We start from the raw sequence: 19,810 nt of genomic DNA, 5'->3' as shown, positions 1-19,810 counted from the left end.
CAGAGGAGAAGAGAGTAGAGAAGTAGCTGGTAATATGGGAATGCAGTTGATTGTTCAGGACTTGCTCACCAACCTCATTTCTCAGATTTGAGATCTTATTCCTTCTTCTTCTAATGAGGACAGAGGTATGGAAGAACTTAGAGTTTTTGTCACCATTATCAAGCCAGTTGATCTTAGATCTGATAGACCAGTAGTCCTGCTCCTGGCAGTACAGGTTATGCAGCTCTTCATTTAGTCTATCCTCTAGAGAGTGCAGAAATTGATTGAGGGGATCAGCTTCCAAAGCAGCTTGGGTCCCAGCCAGCCTTTTAGAAAGGATGGACATTTTTCTAAAAGGAGACACATTGTTTGCCAAAACCCAAGATTTGATAGAGGAGGTGATGGAGGCTAATTTAGAGTGGAGAGGGGAGTTATCAGAAGGCCAACTTTGCTGAATCATAGGTCTGAAGGAAGGTTCAAAATACCACATAGACTCCAACCTGAAGAGTTTTGGGGTAGAATGTGCAGGAAGAGGATTAGAGGAGCTGAATGTAATTGGAGCATGGTCAGAAGAGGTTCTTGGAAGGTGAGTCAGAGTGGAGTCAGGGTAGGCATGAAGCCAAGAGGAGTTAACAAAGGCTCTGTCCAGCCTCTGTAAGATGGGTCTAAGTCTTCTCTTGTTAGACCATGTAAACTTATTACCAACAAACCCCACATCAATCAAGCCAGAATTAACAATACAGTTCTGGAATTTTAGAGCCTTTCTAATATTCAACCCCCTACCTCCAAGTTTCTCAGACTGAGACATAATTTCATTGAAGTCACCAATTACTAACCAAGGGAGGGAGACATAGGGGGAAATTTTTTCTAGGTCAGCCCATGTATCCAGTCTACATTTATACTTAGGACTAGCATAAATAGCTGAAAGAAAAGAAACTTGGTTAGAGTGTTTTACCTTAAACACACCATGGATTGCATGCAGATCTCTGCTGAAAGAGTAGAATTCCATCACATCAGAATTCCAGAGCAGGAGAATGCCACCTAAGAAACCCCTTGGTTCTGCACACAAGTCTTTCTGTCGTACGAGTGAATATTATGTACACTCAAAAATAAAAAGTAATTTTTTTTTTTAACGAGAAAAATAAAAAGTAATTTGATTAGCCAACTATACTAAAAAACTTAAGCAGCAAAGTTGTTGGTTTTATCCATTATGCTTTACATTATTAAATGATATATTTTGTTAATTTAGACTTTTAATTTCGATAAAGTACCAACATTTCATATGTACGAATTGAATTATAATTTTATTCAAAAAATAATTAGATGAATAATACGAATAAAAGATAAATAGAGTCTTAAATTCATTCATTTTTTTTTTCGCCAAGTATCGTGCCACCTAGGCCCTATTAGATTTCCCACGGTCCCACGGAGGACGATAGGGCGTGGGTAGTTCAATCTTGATTCTTGGTATTTAGTTATTGACCACTGTATTGATTAAATGGATCGTCCAAAACCCCATTCATTTTCTTCTTCGATCCCCAAACTTTCTGCTTTAATCTAACCTTCAATACTCTTCTAATGCTGTTTATAATACCCTTTTCATTCATTATAATTATCAACTCATAAACATGAAGATTAAACCATGGTTGATTGCTTTCTTCTTCCTCTCCATTGTTAAACCATCGATTTCTCAACCTCTCAATTCTCACTCCTTGGTTAAACGATCTTCTCATCTTTCTTCTTCTGCTATTCCTTCTTCCAGGTAACTATTAATCTCTTTTTTGTTTTCTTCTAATTTACTCATTTTGTTTATTTCTTGTCAATTTCTCATTCAATTGGATGATTGGGTGTGTTAATTTTTGTGGGTTTTTAAATTTCGTGAACCTATATCCACGCAATTGATGGTTTCAGAACTTGATCTGCCAATTTAATTACGAAGAATTCTGGGTGCTTAATTTCTTGAGCTTATTGATGTGCCTTTTTGTTCAATTGAAGCTATATGATATTGAATTATCCTAAATAATTTATTTTTGGCAACGAAATTTTCCTAATTGTTGTGATTAGTTTTTAGGGTTTACATGAATCCAATTGCCAGTTTCAATACTTGTGTTGCATCTATGTAAGAATTTTGGGTGCTTACTTTTGAGCTGATTTACTTACCAATTTTGTTCAATTGAAGGTATATGGTGTCTAGATAATTTTTGGGGTTTTGTGTTTGTGTGGCTATATGAACCAATTGCTACTTTTGGACTTGTTTTTGTCAATTCAAACATATACTTAGAGCTGATTTACTTACCTTTTTGTTTAATTGAAGATTTCAAGTTATATGATGGATAAAATCTTATCAGAAACTGCATGCAAGATTACTTGTTTGTATTGTGTTGAGACTTGAGAGGAGTATGTTTAACATTTACTCTGCTATTATTGTGGCAGACGTGAAACTGTGCTTGTTGCTACTCTGGATGGCACTTTATCTTTAGTCGAGATCGATTCGCTTAAGATCCTGTGGTCAATTAAGACAGGACTTCCGATTTATTCATCCTATCAGGCTTCGCATAGTATTGATCTTAATTTAGAGAATGTTTCTGGGCTTCGAGATGATACGTATATAGATTGTGGAGATGATTGGATTCTGTACAGGCACGACCGTTCTAATGGCATCATGGAGGTAAATCATGAGCATATATTCAGAAGTACAGTATGGTTCTTTTTCACTTTTGTTGGCTTTTTTCATATGATGTACTTAGGGTTCTTTTTTCATTTTCTAGTATTTATAGGTCAGTTTATTTATACTTCAGTATTATACAGAGTATGTTGCTTTGGAATGGTTAATCATTCAGTAAATTTAAAAGCACCTGATGTGTTATATCACTGTGGAAGAATGATCACAATGTAACATGTGAGAAAAAGTCCAAACAGTACTTGAATGTCAAAGCTAATTTGATATATGGCTTATAAAGTCATTAATTTGACTAGCTGTAAATATTAAAGCCTTCTTATGAATTTTTTGATAGAGTGTAGACATAAGATATTAATGCTTTAATTATATAGATGAATTAACATCTCATCTAGTTAATCAATCCTTGTGCTATTACGGCTCTTAAATGTAGTCATTCAATGTCTTTAAACTTTATCCAAAATTCATAAAAATTGCCTTTGATACAGTTGCTATTTTCTCATGCATTACAGAGGCTCAAGAGTGCCAAAGATTTGATTAGGGAGACAAAAGGATTATCTAAGAATGGAACTTCTGTAATAGGTCAAATGGCTACTACAGTTTTTGTAGTGGACGCTAAGACTGGAACAATAATTCGTACTGTAAAGTTTTCTGATTCTTCTGGTTTGGGGTTTGAGGATGGTGAAAATCCTGTTATAATTAGAGATGAGGGTAAAAGTCAGATCTCAATTACAAGGACAGATTATTCATTTCTAGCCTATTCAAAATCATCCGGCAAGGTTTTATGGAATGTCTCACTTGCTGAATTTGAGGCCGAGTCTTTTTGTCCAAAGGTGGATAGATCCATAGTGGATAGTTTGCAAGATCAGCTAAGCTCTGTCTACAACGAAAGATCTGAAGCTTGTGAACCTTGTCTAAGACGTAATATTGTATACCGGATCCGTGATCGTGGATTTTCAGAATTAGTTTCGCCGGTTTCGCCGGATCCTGGGGCTGGTCTAGTTAATGACATGCGAAGATCACTTCCAGGGGACAGGAAGCTTCAACTACCTGGTTCTGGTCATTTGCACTTTCCTGTGCCAATTAGTGAACCACCTGATGCTCATCATGATTTAAATCAGGTTCTGGCTTTGCCAGCTCCTGAAAGCGCCCATTCCTTTGCCCACTCCGAGGTGCTGGCTTTGCCCCCTTCTGCTCACCGTAGCGGATACACTATATATCCTGAATCAAGTTCGAAACAATTTTTCTGGTCCCCAATTTTCTCCGGGCTCATACTGATCACAGCGATTATTGCTGTTTTTCGAAGTGTCTTTGGTCGAGAACATTCGCAGCGTGAGGATTTGAAATCAAGATCTACACCATCAAAGAAAAAGAAACCTAAAAAGTCAGGAATTAACAACACCAATATTAATAGTGCTAAGGGAAGAAATTCCGACGCAGGTGATAGCTCTTTGGCTGGAATTTCATCTATTAAAGTGCTTAATGAGTCCTCTTTTGCTAATTCAGTTGATGTTCACGTTGGTGGACGTAAGATTGGTAAATTATATATTTCACAATATGAGATTGCGAAGGGAAGCAACGGAACCGCTGTTTTTGAGGGTACTTATGATGGTCGTCCTGTGGCTGTCAAACGTCTTGTGCGTACGCATAATGACGTGGCACTGACAGAAATTCAGAATCTTATGGTTTCTGATCAGCATCCTAACATTGTCAGATTTTATGGAGTGGAATCTGATACCGACTTTGTTTATCTATCTCTGGAACGCTGTTTATGTAGTTTAAATGATTTGATATCTGTTTGTTCTGAATCTTCACAAGCATCAACAAGCACAGAGACTAGAGTTTCCAGCTCCATGAGTGGGTACACTGCACAATCACTGGAAAAGATAGAGGCCTTCAGTGACACCTACTTATGGAAGTCAAATGGATATCCTTCAACTCAGCTGTTAAAAGTGATGAGGTTAGTGATAGACTTCTTTTTTCTTACATCATCATACACTGTCTCTAAAATGTGATGTCCTGGTTCAAACGATATCAGAGTTAAGTTTGACCAAATTGAAATCTCTTAAAATTCTCGTGCTTTTGCGAATTTATGTTGGCTTTTAAATTCTCAATCTAGCAAATAGCGTGACCCTTACAAATCAAATTGTTGATTCCATTTATTTTTGCTTCTGTATAGTTGCCTACTGCTAAACTACCCATGAGTATTTCAACCTTTGGTATAAAATGTTTCGTTACTCAAACTCAGCTATAAGTGTTTGGTGGTGTAGTATTAGATGCCCACGAGTTTATTTTCTATGTTTTGTCCAACAAATGAACTATTAGATTCCCATTTCACGTTAAAATGTTAAGTAAACAGCCACAATGTGGATGTGGGAATGTGGATGTGGGTACTTGAACTCCTGATTTGATTAAAGAGCTGTAGTAACATGGATTAAATATATTATTAAAGCCTAATTGGCTTCTATGTTTAGACACTAAGCTATTTAAAACTTCTTTCAGAGATGTTGTATCAGGGGTTGCACATCTTCATGAAATCAGCTTAATACATCGAGATTTGAAGCCTCAAAATGTTTTGATAATCAAAGATAAAAATGTCAGAGCCAAGCTTTCAGATATGGGCATCAGCAAGCGCCTTCCTGAAGATATGTCTTCCGTTACCCAAAATGGTACAGGTGTGTATTTTGTTTGTATCTACATTTGTGTGGTTAATTGTTCACTTGTAGATGCCTGCTGTATGTTGGCACAATCCCTCAAAAGAAGCTCCTCTAATAGAGCTTTTCTTTATTCTCATTTTGTGTTCATAATTATGCTCTTCCCTTCTCTTATGCCATTTTCCGTCTCCATTTTCCTAACACAACCTCCCCCCACCCCCGTTCTCTCCATAGCTCCCCTATTAGCATGATAAGTTTATCCCTTGGTATAATATCTAACCCAATCAAGTTCTTAGTTGGCCTCTATAATAAAAAGTTTAAAGATTTATAGAATAAAAATGTACCCTATTATATTAATTGTTAAATATCGCCACAATTAGCAATAGTACTAAACAAAGCTCTATATAATACTCATTTTTGTCTTTTATTGATGCAACCTTTTCAACTTTTATTTAAAAATAGGAGCTCTTTCTCATGTCCATTAATCAATTAACAATGTTTCAAATAAAAGTTCAATTTCACCCAAAATCTTTGTCTTTGATTAAAAGCCCCATTTTATTCACTTAAATTCAACTAAAGCCTACTTTTCTTCTTTATTTATTTATTTATTTATTTATTTATTCTTTTGTTTTTGGAAAGTTAATCCACCAAAATTCACTGTGAGTATCTTGGTTTTTCTATTATTTTTAATCAACCAAACTAATAAGTGATACTCAACCATAAGCGAAATTCAACTATTTTGTGTTATAACAAAATGTATTGAGGTATTGACCCGTTATCTCAAATACTTGATTTGACACTAATAATATTGATACTTTGTTGTCAATTTGTTACAAAACCTCATTAGTATTTTATTTATAATTAAGTAAAGTATTGTCTTATGAATCTAAGTTTTTTACCAAGTACTTGAATATTATACTCCGTGATTATATAATACTAGCCTTTTGGCCCGTGCAATGCACGGGTTTTTCACATAAAATTGCATTGAGAGATGAGTGAAGAAATATCAATAAATCATTATAGGTTTACTGTGTAATCGAAAATATGATTAAGAAATTAATTTTTTAGAATTTTAAGTGAAAATGAGGCATAAATAAAGGAGGTGGAGTAGAGAGAGAAAAGGAAAAGGTTGAATTGAATAGGGGAGATAAAAATGAAGTTTGCATAGAATATGAAGTATAAGTTTAATGAAAGAGTTAAAGAAAGACTTAAAATATTAATAATATAAGAAGACATGTGGCATTTGGGTTAGAGAATAAGATAGAGAAATATAATGGGATAGGAACATGCGTTTTTTCTGGTTATAGTTTTTAAATACTAAGTATAGATTAGTTTGGAATAAATCTGTATGCCACCTATACCTAAGAGTGATTTGACTTTAAATTGTAGGCAGTGGGAGTTCGGGTTGGCGAGCACCCGAGCAACTTCGTGAGGGTCGCCATACGCGTGCAGTGGATTTATTTAGTTTAGGCTGTGTTCTTTTCTTCTGTATGACAAAAGGCAAACATCCATTTGGTGAAAATTTTGAGCGGGATGCCAATATTGTAAAGAATGAAAAGGATCTATTTTTGATCGAAGATGTTCCAGAAGCTTTGGATCTTATTACAAATCTCTTAGATCCTTATCCAGAATTGAGGTAAAGACTTTCTTTTCATTTTTCTTATTTTTACTTTTATGTCTTCAAGTCGGCTTTACTTGTATAATTGTTTATTGTTAAGTAGTAGCTGGTTATTATATAATCATGGGTGATTATAGTCCATTTCCTTGTTATTATGTTATTGTTGTTAGGCTAAATTTCCACACCCCTAAAACAAAATTTATACTTCGTTTTACTTATTGCAGACCAAAAGCTGATGTGGTATTGCATCATCCATTATTTTGGGACTCTGAAAAGAGACTCTCATTTCTTCGAGATGCCAGTGATCGTGTTGAGTTAGAAGATAGAGAAATCAGTTCTGACCTCTTGAAAGCGTTAGAATCCACTGCTACCGTGGCCTTGGGCGGAAAATGGGATGACAAACTTGAAAGTTCATTTCTCACCAACATTACTCGCTACAGACGGTATAAGTATGACAGTGTTCGTGACTTACTTCGTGTTATACGTAACAAGTTAAATCACTATCGAGAGCTCCCTATTGAGATTCAGGAAGTATTAGGGTCAGTTCCCGAAGGATTTGATAATTACTTCAGAGATCGATTCCCAAAACTTCTAATCGAAGTTTACAAAGTGATATATGAATACTGTCACGAGGAAGAGTTACTTGGCAAGTATTTTAGAAGTAGTTTGTTGTAATTAACCCCACATTACCGTTCTGGTTATAAATTTCCATGTATATTTGTTATCTTTACGTTTTTGTGTACATATATGATATGTAAATGTTTTGTTGTACTTGTAACACTATATTGTTTAATACGAGGGTTGTCTTATGAGTACCCTTATTAAAGCTCCATAACCTCCATTACCATTTGAATCATTAGCATCAGCATTATGTCTTAATGAGGTTTGGATCTATAAAATACTCTGGTAAAGACTACAGTTATGCTTTGTTTAATTTTTTACGGTTTGATTTTTTCTCTCTTCTCACTCTTCTATTTTATATGTATATGAATAATTCACTTCCCATTGGCCATAGTGGTCTTTGCTGACGGCTCGACCAAGATAAGTCGATGATATGCTCTAGCTGGGGACTCAACTAGGATAAGTCGGTGACAGACTCTGATTGGGACCGGGGATCGACCCGAATAAGTTAGTGGCAGGCTCGGCTGGGGGCTCGACTGGAGGCTCGACCAACATAAGTCAGCGACATGCTCCAACTGCCAACTAGACCTGAGTAAGATAGTGACTTACTCTGGCTACTGGCTTGACTTGCGTGAGTCGGCTATAGGTTGGCCATTGAAATTAGGGTTATCATACACTATAAATACTCCATACATGCCACAAGAAGGGGTTTGAACAATCTCTCACACGCTCACACACACACTCTCTCTCTCTCTCTCTCCCTAATTATATTAAGCTATTCAAAAGGCAAACACTTCGCTGTTGGAGAGGGGTTTCTCAAAACCAGAGGTTCCTCAAAATAATAATATTTAAACGAACATTAGTTAGAAATCTCCTTATCAATTTAATTAAACACAAAGGTGAATAAAACTTCATCAGTAATCTTCAGACTAGGTGTCCAATTATATTCCTACAATATTTTATTGTAGTGAACCATTGATTCAATATATTATTACACTCTTTGACATTTTATTTTTATTTTTGGTAGCTTTATTTTAAAGTTATATTCTTTTTTTTACAACTTCTGAATTAAAAGTCCTATACAATTAATTCGCTTAGGGTTTTTTCGATGGTTTTCTGGGGGAGGGAGGGTTTTGGGGAGGTGGTTTAGTGGGGAAGAGAGAAGGGGGCGACGTGCGAGGGTGGAGATCGGCGTCAGCTCCGGGGGAGGAAAGATTTGGGCATGACCGGCGCTAGGGGCTGGGTTGGCAGGTCGTCGAGGAAGGGGAATGTCGCTAGGGAAGGAGAAGTGGCTAGTGGTGGATGTGATTTGTTTATTTAAAAAAGATTTTAATTATTATAATTATTAATTAACCATAATTAAGTTTTTTAAGAGTTCATTAGATTATTAAACGAATATATAAAATTAGATGGTTGTTAAACTTGCAGGTAAATTATCTTGTTTAAAACGAATACCTTCAAAAGGTTGACTTGTTTTTGGCTGACCGCTTAAAGGTTGTATTATTTTTGACAATTTTTCCTTTAAATAATCTCAACGTTCGACACAGCCCACAACCACTATGGTGGTCAGGCCCACCTCCATCTTCAAAAAAAATACCCTTCCCTTGGGTCACCACCGGAATCATCCCTCCTCCACAGCTCCATTGTCAAAACCGGCCCCGTCCTTCCCTCCACTCTTGAAACAACCCATAATCAAACCCCTGTCCTCTAATACGCCACTATTAACCAAAAACCCACCCCCGAAACCACCCTTATCCCACACCCCAGCTACCGAAACCACCTTGCCTCCTTCCCCCACCCAGAAACCACCCAAACCTAGCTCCCTTTCTCTCTCCTCCATATGCCAAAGAATAGAAACAAAAATGGGGTGAGAGGAATTGTGGGATTTGGATCGAAGATGGTGGTTCAGGGGAGGGGGATGGTCGGCTGGAAAAGGGGAGGCCACTAGTGTTATAAGCTGGTAGTTTGTGTTTTTTGGGTTTTTTTTTTCCCTTTATTGGATTTTCAATTTAGTTGATTTAATTTTTTTTTTTTTTTAGTTTATTGACATGCATCACGTGGTAAATAATTTGTTTTTAAAAAATATTTAACCTTTTATTGAGGTAATCTATAATTGGGATTGAAGAAAGAAAATGTTAGTGAAAGTTAGGACTTAGGAGTTTGGAGTATTACAGAACAATCGAATGTTAGGATTAAGTAAAGTAAATTGGGCAAAGTTGAAAGTTGGGAGTAATTAAAGTGTATATTTCCTATGCAATACGAATGTTTGTTTTGAATTTGTGTTCAAACACTTAGAGGGTGTTTGGTTCGCGGAATATAAGTATGAGATATGAGTTTAAAATGACTAAAACTCATACCGTATGTTTAGTTGTCAAAAGTATGAATTTAAAACCCATACCTCAAATTCATAAGGTATGGGGATAGAAACCTTGGGGAAGGTGAGAAAATAGTGAGAGATTCCATTCCAAAATTGAACCAAACACATGATATTAATTATTAAGTATCAAGTTACAACCCGATATCACCTTAACCCCATTCCTAATTCAAAACCCATGAGGTATGAGGTTTAGAAACCTTGGGGGAGGTGAGTTTGGCTCATTTCATTCTCGTAGGTATCAAATAAAAGGAGAAAATAGTGAGAGATTCCATTCCAAAATTGAACTAAACACATTGTATTAATTATTAAGTATCAAGTTACAAGTTTACAACCCGATATCACCTTAACTCCATTCCTAATTCAAAACTCATACCACTCTGCTTGTGATGTTTCTAACTTTAAGTGACTAATGTGATTTCCTCATTAAAAAAAATGACTTATGTAACTTTGCTGTTAATCGTATTGGACTTTTGTTTCGAAAGTTATAATGAGTCACCCAATCCCAGAAACCAAAGATCTACACATGTATGTGAAATCTGAAATCTTTTTGCATACCAATGTCATGTGTTGCAATTTGCAAAGGCAGTTTGTATTACTTTGTTCTATGCTTTTATCCAGGAAAATATTCATAACATGGGGTGTCTGTTGTGTGCTATGACTGCTAATGCGCCTATGCTATCCCATAGAGTTGTGATATATGAGTAATCTAATTTCTATCCAAGTTCCAGTCACAACTAAAATGAGTGCTGAGAATAAGGCTCCATAAATTCTAATAAAGAAAAACAAGTTTGTACAAGGGCTAAGAGATTCAGACAAGGGTTTTTTGGGCGAAAACAATGAAGCCTAATTATCCTGTGTAGACAAGTATATAACCACTCTAATATTAACTGATATTTTTTTCAGGTATGTATGATTGTATTCTGCTGCTAATGGGAAACACATTGCTTTTGTTACAACTGAAGCGGAGAATGGTAACCCAGAGGCTGCCTGGTATCGATCTTCTTGGACCGATAGAAGAGATATCCTTCCATACATATGATATATGCAAACCTATAAACCAGCCTGAATCTGATAGCTGCTTCACACCCACTGTAAGTTCTAAACCAGACAGACGACATGTATCATACTATCACAGCATTCTTATTGTTTTAAGTGTAAGAAATTCCAATTTGTTAGAAATAATCTCTTAAAACAGTACAATACTGATTGAACTTCCTGCAGAGTTCTGATGCAACAACACACTTTCAGTGGCTGACTTTCAGATTTAAGTTACTTCTATAATTACAAGCAAACTGTATCATACCTTACTGTAGCTTAAGAACAAAACATATATTAGCATAGAGGAGACATGTTCTCCAAACAGTACTACAGGCATCTAATCATGGGGAATAACCGGAATTCTGTAATGGGCAGGATGAAAGATACCCTGTCGGCAAATTGAGCATTGATCAACCAGACCTTCAGTATCTGAACATGCAGCAAACCAAACAAAAACATGTAAAATTATAGCATGAAGCAGCTAATACAAACCAAAACCTATGTGAAGTAGCAAGGGATCAGAGCTGAGTCAGTAAATGAACTTACCATCCAAAATGTAACATTCCCCCTCACTTAAGATAGTGGATTTCACAATATCACCAAAAAAAAGCTTCGGAGAAGCACCATCAGAGCTGTCAGGGTTCTCAAGCTTGGCCTTGAAGTTGCAGTGGAACTTATAGACACCAAAACTTACCGGGACAATGTTGCTTTCCAATGATTTCACAAGCTTATACTTTGTGCCATGTTTGTGGTTAAAAATATCTAAAGCGATTTCTGCATAGACTTTGTTTTTTCTAGCCTTGTATTCCTTTTGGTTTAATAAATACTTCCATGCCACAGAGTAACAACAGATACGTTCGCCACAGTGAGCAAGATCTGGGGGACAATCTTCACAGCACATGTATTCTGCTTTAGCAGCTGAAACACCATCAAAGAACAAAGCAGAAGTAAGAGGATTTTAACATAAGACACTACTCCCTACATCCAAAACTAGTTATCACAGGGTCCCAACCTCTCATGATCAAAAAGACGATATGATATATTATTACAAATATATGGTTATCACTAGTTGACTTATAGTGAAATGTTCCAGGTAAACAAATCAACATTAATAGACGTTAGAGATAAGGAATGAGCTTACGGTCAATGATGCAGCAATGCATATCACATATTCTTTTTCCAATAGACTGAAAGTTAGCAAAGAAGAGGTTGGGTTGAGCAGTACGAGAAGCATTCTTTTTAAGCTTGGAAGCAGTGAAGTTACAATGGAAGCGAATCCCACACTCCCTGATTCGAGCACTAGCCAGGGGTTCAACAAGCTTATATTCTGTACCATGTTTCTCATTATAGGATGCCAAGGCAACTTTAGCACAATAAATACTTTGAGCCAAAAGAAGCCCTTCTGGAAGCCCTTCGGAAAGCTTGCTGCTCGGCAAAAAATCTTCACAAACATCTTTAAAGGAATACTTGGATTTCTTGATGGATGGCTTCTGACATTTTTGAACTTTATCTTGAAGAAGCCCTTTAGTAGGGTTGCTTGTTCCTTTCATGTTTAAGTACCCTTCTACTGCCTCAAGGCTAGTTCTAGAGTTAACCAAGGAGAACATTACAAGCAGTTAGTTATATGAATTTGTATCAAATAAAAAAACATACTACCTCCTGTTTGAATTACTCTCACAAATAATACCCATTTACTGCGAGTAATATGAACCGGAGGTAGTATATTGAAGATGAGCATCAAGATGTACATGTAACTGACCTCTGGAGAAGAGAATAAATATGTTGTTTGGCTTGTGGTGTAAGAGTAGCTACATATGCTTCGACGACGTAGCTTCAAAGGCATAGTAGAGTCAGAAAGGGAGAAAATCAGATAACAATGAGACAGATGATGAAGCAAAAAAAAGGAAATTGACCTAAAAACAAGGTCGATGTCACTGGTATCGGTATTCTGAACCTGAATTCTTCTAGCTAACAAAAATAAATGGAGGTATGCAGTAATCACATCGATTGAAGGTTTCCGATAAACAGATAACAATGAGACAGATGATTGTCCTTGGATGCTTGCTCCTTTGAGGTTCAGGTACTCTGCCTTTGCCTCAACGCAGATTCTGGTATTGAATAATTTAAATTTAAAAATAAAATTGAAACCCTAGGGCATAAAAAAGTGGAAAGCAAGAATTGATACCTTCGGAGATTAGATAAGTAGGCTCGTATGCCGTCCGGTTTACGCTTTATTTTACGCCGGACCGAGCTACGAACAGGAAGAGAAAGTCAGAGAAAATAGTAAAGCTCATCGATTATTGATAATGAAAAATAAAGGGAAACAATCAATAAAACTAACCAAAACACAATCTCTCTCAGTTTGGTATAGTGGTAGTTGTCGCACTCGTTAAGGCCACTATCACCGCCCATACTAGGACGCCGGTCAGGGGATGGATATAGATTTTTGTTAATGCCAAAAACCGAGATAACTGTTTCTGTTGAACTTCTAAATAAGCGGCAATTACAAATCAATCATCGATACTTATATACTAAAACTACAAAAAAAAAATTAAAAAAATAAAAAGTAAAACATAAATTGGTTTGGTTATTTGATTAAAAAACTTGAATCGGGCTGCAATTTACAATTTATACGAACTTTTGGCCTGCAATTTGCAATTTTGTTTTTAAATGGCTGCAATTTGCAAAATACGAACTTTAAATGGCTACAATTTGCAAATTTTCCTTTCATATGTATGATCATTATAATTGAATTGGTCAAAATTCAAATTAGATAAAGTGAATAGTGGAAAAACAATTCAATGTAACACTTAAAAGAAGCTAAGAGTAATAATAATAGTAGTAATAACCATAACAATAACTAGTGTTCCTAATCAAATGGAACTCTTTATGAATCACGAGTACTAAATTACACGCACATTTCAACAGTAGTATACACAAAATACTATATAGCTTAATTTAGGTTAATTTCGATAAGTGTTTATTTGGGTAAAGTAATTAAGCCCTAAATCAGTTAGGTCAATTTGAGTGTTTGTTAACTTTGAATCGGGTCATTTCGGGTATAGTTCGAATTTTGAGTCCGTTCAGGTCAATCAACTCTAATCAAAATTGAGTCGGGTCACTTTGGGTATCAAGTCAATTTCGGGTTGGGTCAATTCAAGTATCGGGTCAAGTTCGGGTCAACTCCACTTCAGGTCGGGTCAGGCCAGCTTTGTGTTCGAGTGTAACACTCCAGAACCAAAAACAAAATAAAGATGTGGGTAAAATTTCATCATATATTCATACACTAGAACTATTCATCTTTGATTTTTAATGGGGTTTCTTCATTTGCTTTTCACCAAAAAAACCACACATGTATCAGAGAATGCTTCTAATGTGTGAATACATCAGAAACACTTTGTACATCTCAAGTGTTACAGATTTAGTCAGAGTCGCCATCCCTAGAAATCTGAGATTGATTTCTCTTGGCACTCCTTCCAGATTCTTCGCCCCTCTCATTGTCAAATGGTGAATCCTCTATTTCCCGACTCTTTTTCCTTTTCTTTGACGGGTCTTTTTTCTCGTCAATCAAGGTTATAAGAGTTCTGAGTCGTTGCAAGCTTGATGTACTGCCCTGAAGTTCTGAAGCTACTTGGTTTCTAGAAGCATGATGAAAACGGCGACATATTCTTGTGAAGTATATACAAAGAGCAATAATACATGCTATCCCACAAAGTAGAAAGAGACCCAAGAAACTTTTTAGGTGGAGTTGGCTTGATTCGATCTCTGTGTTATCTTGGCTGCAGCTGCTTGTTGTCAACCACTTGTCATGTATTCGCTGCAGATCCCCGTTTTCAGATAGCTTCAAAATTGCAGTGGACATGTCGGGGGCTAGGGGAGAATCCCGTGGAAATGCCTATAAGAACAGATTTCAGTAAGCCAACTTCCATCACATTCATGACTCATCATAGGGTTCAGAATACGTGCATGAGACAACATTCTCGACAGGCTATCAGTTAAACTATAAACACCTGGGAGTCTAGGACAATTGTGCATTATGCTTTTGATTTCTAAAACTCAGCAGAAAACGCGAATGTCATTTAAAGTTCAAAATTAATCTTATCATTCAACTATTAATCATATGTTAGCCTTATATTCCAGGAAACACAACCTAATACTTGATTCACTCGGCTTAATCAAGACTGGTTATAATACTATTTCAGACATTACCATATCAGAGACTTATGTGACTGAACTTCTCAATCCTTACCAGACTTGTATGCTAAATTACAAACAGAATCCTAACTAAAAGAGGCTAGCACTTCATTTAAGCCGATTATTAAATGACAGCTAAATTGTCTTTTGAAAATAAATTGTCTATTACTATACATGCCAAAGCGGAAACACATGAACTTTGACATAGCACCATTCTGGGGAGAGGGGAGGGGGAGGGAGGATTAGGTGATACTTACAAAACCCCAGCCGCTTCTTGTGAACTCTGGACCTACGATTCTATAATCACACTGGCTCGAAAGGAAGAGCTCCACATATGGAAGTTCATCAACCAAAGCATCAATACGACCAACACGTAGAGCTTCAGCGTATTCTTCAGGTGAAGTAAGTTCAACAAGCCTAGATTTGGATATATTCAATTCCTCTGTCAAGTACATTTGTGCAAAGGAGCCAGCCTGGTATCCTATACGTTCATTACCAGCTACCAAGGAGTCAATCCCCTTGATAGCTGATGACAATTGTTGCACTGTAAGAATTGAGGTTAAGCTCGCAGTATAGCTTGAGGTGAGTATCAGAACCACAAAGAGCCATATGATTACTACCATCCGACCAAGGCAGCTAATAGTATTCTCCTCTGCAATTAAGCATCTGATTAGCTACACAACGAGCTTATATAACTAAGACTAGCAAAAAAAATCAAAAAAAAAAAAAACAAAATAAAAACAAAAACAAAAACAAAAAAAACAGCAGACTTACTATGAGAAAAAGTCAATGTTGAAAAACTGAACCTGAAAGTACACAAGAAGTGAGATCAGAAATTAACATCCAAATGTCCTAAGTGTGCATCCTTTTCAACGAAAGACAAGATACAAGAATATCATCCTCATCAATCACAATCTCAATCCCTAACAAAGTACACCATAATTAAATAATGCATACTTTCATGCCATTAACCGAAACATGTATATTATGACCAAACCTATGCCCTGTAGAAAGTTATACTGTCTTCAACCATCCAGATCAATCCACAGCTATGTTGTAAATATCTTAGACTATACCTGCCCTTTTTCTTAGACACGCCTTAAATGATTACTCGTCAAGGCCTACCTCAACTACATAATATATAGCAATTATGACACTACAAAACCTAATGTATACAAAAGACCAATCAAACTAACATTTCTAATATACCATGTATACATATTTTATTGACACGTTGGACTCACCATAGAATGGTTATGAACTGCCTTGTGGGAGAGCCTCTGAACTCATCATTTATCCTGTGCTCCAAAATCCACACAACCACACCAACAGTAAGGAACGAGAGAACAATGACACCCCACATTAGCGGTGAAAATGGCTCTAGAAAAGCCCAAGCTCCTGAATTTAGCTTCTTGAAAGGCGCCACCACCACTAGGCCAGATGAAACAAATGGTTGTGTAAAATCAACTATTTTGGTCCTGCTTGTGACAATAGCAATATCACCAACTGCAGCATCAAATTGCTACAGCAACAAACATAAAATTTATTATACTTGTATATGTCAGAATGAAAAATGAACTTTATGCATTAACAGAACATAATGACACTCACACCAGCTAATATCATATTCACTAGGTCCGTGTAGTTTGGGTTTTTATGACCATCCCCGAAGGAAACAAATTCGTATGGAACAGGGTATGGTAGCAAATTGACAGCAGCTTGAAATACATCAATGCAAAATCCCTTGAACATATCATTGGTTCCAGGCACCCGAGAAACAAACTCCTTAAAACTAACCCGAAGAGGGACCCCGATTTTCAATTGTGTACCACTATTTGGGAAGACCCAGCCACGAGGTGGAGTGGTAGACCCATCTGGCCAGAATACAGGGTGTAGGTGTTGATTTGCACTTGAACGATTAGGCGGTCTGCTATAGAGACTTTCTGGTAGAGTAGTAGATAAACCTGAATAATTAGACCAATAGCCAACCACCCGATAACCAGTTCCTATTACATTGAGTACATCATATGCAGGGTCAACCAGAGACCTTTCTGAATCAAACTTTAATGGACCTGTCAAGCCCGTGATATTGGTCTTCAGTATATTGCTCAACAATGCTGGTCCTCCATCAAATTTGCGCATTCCTTGAAGAAAACGTTCACTGCTATTTGATGAGTGTAATTTCGTATCACTGGAAAATGAGACATTTCCACCTTGATTTAAATATGCATCAATTGCATGTGCAAGGATCGAAACTGAATCATAAGCATATAGAGCAAATGCATTCAATCCAGGAGAACCACCAGTAATGCTTTTCCACCTTGAGGCAAAGGCTCTCTTTCTATTAGAATCTCGTGTGTGAGCACGCATGACAAGGAATCCTTGCATCGAATTCATCATGTCAGGAGGAAGGGGGGAATACGAATCAAGAAGAGAAGAAAGCCAGTCAGTGGATATCCAAGCATATCCATTTCCTATCATCCCCAGATAACTGGCCACGTTGAATATTATACGGCCTGAATGAGAATTTACATGCAGGATAATAACCCGAGACTCCAGCATTGCAATCTTAACGAATATGTCCATTATATCACTCCGAGTAACACTAGTGGTTGGTGGAATTGCAGCTTTATATGAGATCCTGCCAAGTTTGTCAGCAAGAGCATCATCAAGAGCTGCGATACCATTCCTTCCATAATCATCATCATCGAACACAGCAACAACCTCCCTCCACCCATAATAATCAACCAATTCAGAAATTGCTGTCATCTGATAATAATCACAGATTGTGGCTCTGACGAAAAAGGGAGAGTTTAAGGGTGCAAGAGTTGCATCAGTAGCTGCAAATGACAGCAAAGGAGTTTGTAGTTCTTTAGCTATCAAAGTCACCATATGAGCAACTGCAGAAGACTGAGGGCCTATGATTGCCACGACTTCTTTCGCCATCAGTTGCATTGCTGCAGAACCCAAAATTATCAGATAACACAATCAGGTGAATCTTCCTAACACATCATTCTCCAAACAATTGAAGAAACAAACTTTCAGGGGTTGAAATACCTTGAATAAAGCCCAAGAACCCGCTGCAGACGGATTCCTTCATTATTAAATTGAGCTTGGTACCATTTAGGACACTGGAATCGGAGTTGACATCATTAACAGCTTCCTGAAGTGCAATCTTAGCAACTTTTCCAATGCTAGAGTTGAAGTTAAACAGCGCCCCAACATTGATGACAGCAGGTCTTGCTGCATCATTACCAGCACCATTCGAAACCACAAACAACAAGCAGATGAACAGAACACGAAACCGGTATATTTTCATCTTAAACAATCAGGCATTGCATAATGACCTCTTCTCCACAAATTAAGAAACCTCCAGTTTCCAGAAAGCAATTTACTATTGAGACATGTAACTCAAACATCTGAAAAATATAATAATCAAACAGCTAAGCAGTTGGAACATGCAATACTAAACAAAACTTAAAAACAATAAAACCCCACATCTTAATCAAAGCAAATAACAAGCATAAATACACCAGAAAGTTAACATATAAGCATATAAATTGCAAGCTTTAAATAAAAATTAGAAATTTCCAAGAATAGTAAGAGTTTGTACATACTTTAGAACATCTTCTTCAACAGCATAGTAGATTAATTTCCACTAATTATGCTCAATTTTTCTTCTGAAGCCCAGATTTTCTCCAAAGTATTAATTAATACACATCAATTAAAATGACTAGATTCTGATTTAAAAGGGGGAAGAAAGGAAAAAAGATGAAATTTTCTCAAGAAAAAGTGGTGCCCCACATCAAATTCCTAGCCCAGAAAGAGAGTACAAGCATCTAATTTAATCTTTAATAAGAGTTTAATAGAATATATTATATTAGATTTCTTGGAGCTGAAACCCAAGTGGGCAGGTAATCTAACTACTGCCCACATGAAATAAAGAACATATGACAGGAAATTTTAAAAAATATTGAACGACAAAGTACAATATGCTTCCTCTATTGTTCTTCCTATGCTACTCTATTTCAATCTTGACTATTAATAAAACTCCCATCATTATAAGTACCAATTTCAAAATTAGCTTTTGTTGGTTGGTTAAGTCTTAGGGACACCCAAATCCAGATCAAACCTCGTATACATTCCAATACATCATTTATATTCAAATTATAAAATATCGATCATACGAATTATAAAAGAACACAACAATATACGTTCAAGTTAAATTTAATTGTCACATTACTTAGCGACTTAGCGTTACTTAGAGAGTGAACTTACAACTTATGGTAAAAAATATGTGAAAAAAACAAGTGGGTGAGTAAGTATACAAGAAAACTTACCAATAGTAGCTAGAAATTTCAAAGGGTGCAATCCAAATTCCAAACCCATTTTGGTCCCACAAATAATAATAATTGCATGGGGTCACAAAAATTTAATTTACTAATATAAGAAAATGACATTGGATTTGAGAATTATGGAGAAATGTATAGAATGAAAAATCACAAGAAAAACAAGGAAAATTAAAAAAGAAAGAAAAAAGAATAAGGGGTTTGAAGAATTGAAGGAGACAGACGAAAGAGAGGAGAGGAGGGGATAGCAGGGCCCCACGTGAATGGGAACAACAACAACAACCAAAAAAAAAAAAAACATAG

At 36.5% G+C, this 19,810-nt stretch overlaps 3 protein-coding genes across 3 annotated transcripts; 1 reads left to right on the top strand and 2 right to left on the bottom strand.

Moving 5' to 3' along the window:
• The first annotated feature begins 1,485 nt into the window (after nt 1-1,485).
• On the top strand, nt 1,486-7,877 carry LOC145614663 (serine/threonine-protein kinase/endoribonuclease IRE1b-like). Its single transcript, XM_081669733.1, has 6 exons — nt 1,486-1,741; nt 2,413-2,647; nt 3,169-4,616; nt 5,159-5,331; nt 6,700-6,946; nt 7,153-7,877. The coding sequence occupies exons 1-6, from the start codon at nt 1,608-1,610 to the stop codon at nt 7,601-7,603; spliced, it is 2,688 nt and encodes an 895-aa protein (XP_081525859.1). The 5' UTR covers nt 1,486-1,607; the 3' UTR covers nt 7,604-7,877.
• A 3,248-nt stretch (nt 7,878-11,125) lies between these two features.
• Nucleotides 11,126-13,607, bottom strand: LOC145615200 (uncharacterized). The gene is made up of 7 exons (XM_081670271.1): nt 13,306-13,607; nt 13,150-13,215; nt 12,878-13,072; nt 12,724-12,795; nt 12,106-12,548; nt 11,511-11,882; nt 11,126-11,393 (listed from the first exon to the last, which is right to left on the bottom strand). The coding sequence occupies exons 1-7, from the start codon at nt 13,374-13,376 to the stop codon at nt 11,302-11,304; spliced, it is 1,311 nt and encodes a 436-aa protein (XP_081526397.1). The 5' UTR covers nt 13,377-13,607; the 3' UTR covers nt 11,126-11,301.
• Nucleotides 13,608-14,219: 612 nt separating this feature from the next.
• Nucleotides 14,220-19,181, bottom strand: LOC145614137 (glutamate receptor 3.3-like). The gene is made up of 7 exons (XM_081669137.1): nt 18,776-19,181; nt 18,216-18,577; nt 16,770-18,115; nt 16,403-16,680; nt 15,933-15,964; nt 15,416-15,810; nt 14,220-14,859 (listed from the first exon to the last, which is right to left on the bottom strand). Exons 2-7 carry the CDS (start codon nt 18,475-18,477, stop codon nt 14,386-14,388), a joined length of 2,787 nt encoding a protein of 928 aa, XP_081525263.1. The 5' UTR covers nt 18,478-18,577; nt 18,776-19,181; the 3' UTR covers nt 14,220-14,385.
• Between the last annotated feature and the right edge of the window lie 629 nt (nt 19,182-19,810).

This window comes from Chenopodium album, chromosome 25, assembly GCF_948465745.1.
Source record: "Chenopodium album chromosome 25, dcCheAlbu1.1, whole genome shotgun sequence".
NCBI lineage: Eukaryota > Viridiplantae > Streptophyta > Magnoliopsida > Caryophyllales > Amaranthaceae > Chenopodium > Chenopodium album.
Note: the sequence above shows the minus strand (reverse complement) of the source record. Positions and strands in the feature narration are given on the sequence as shown.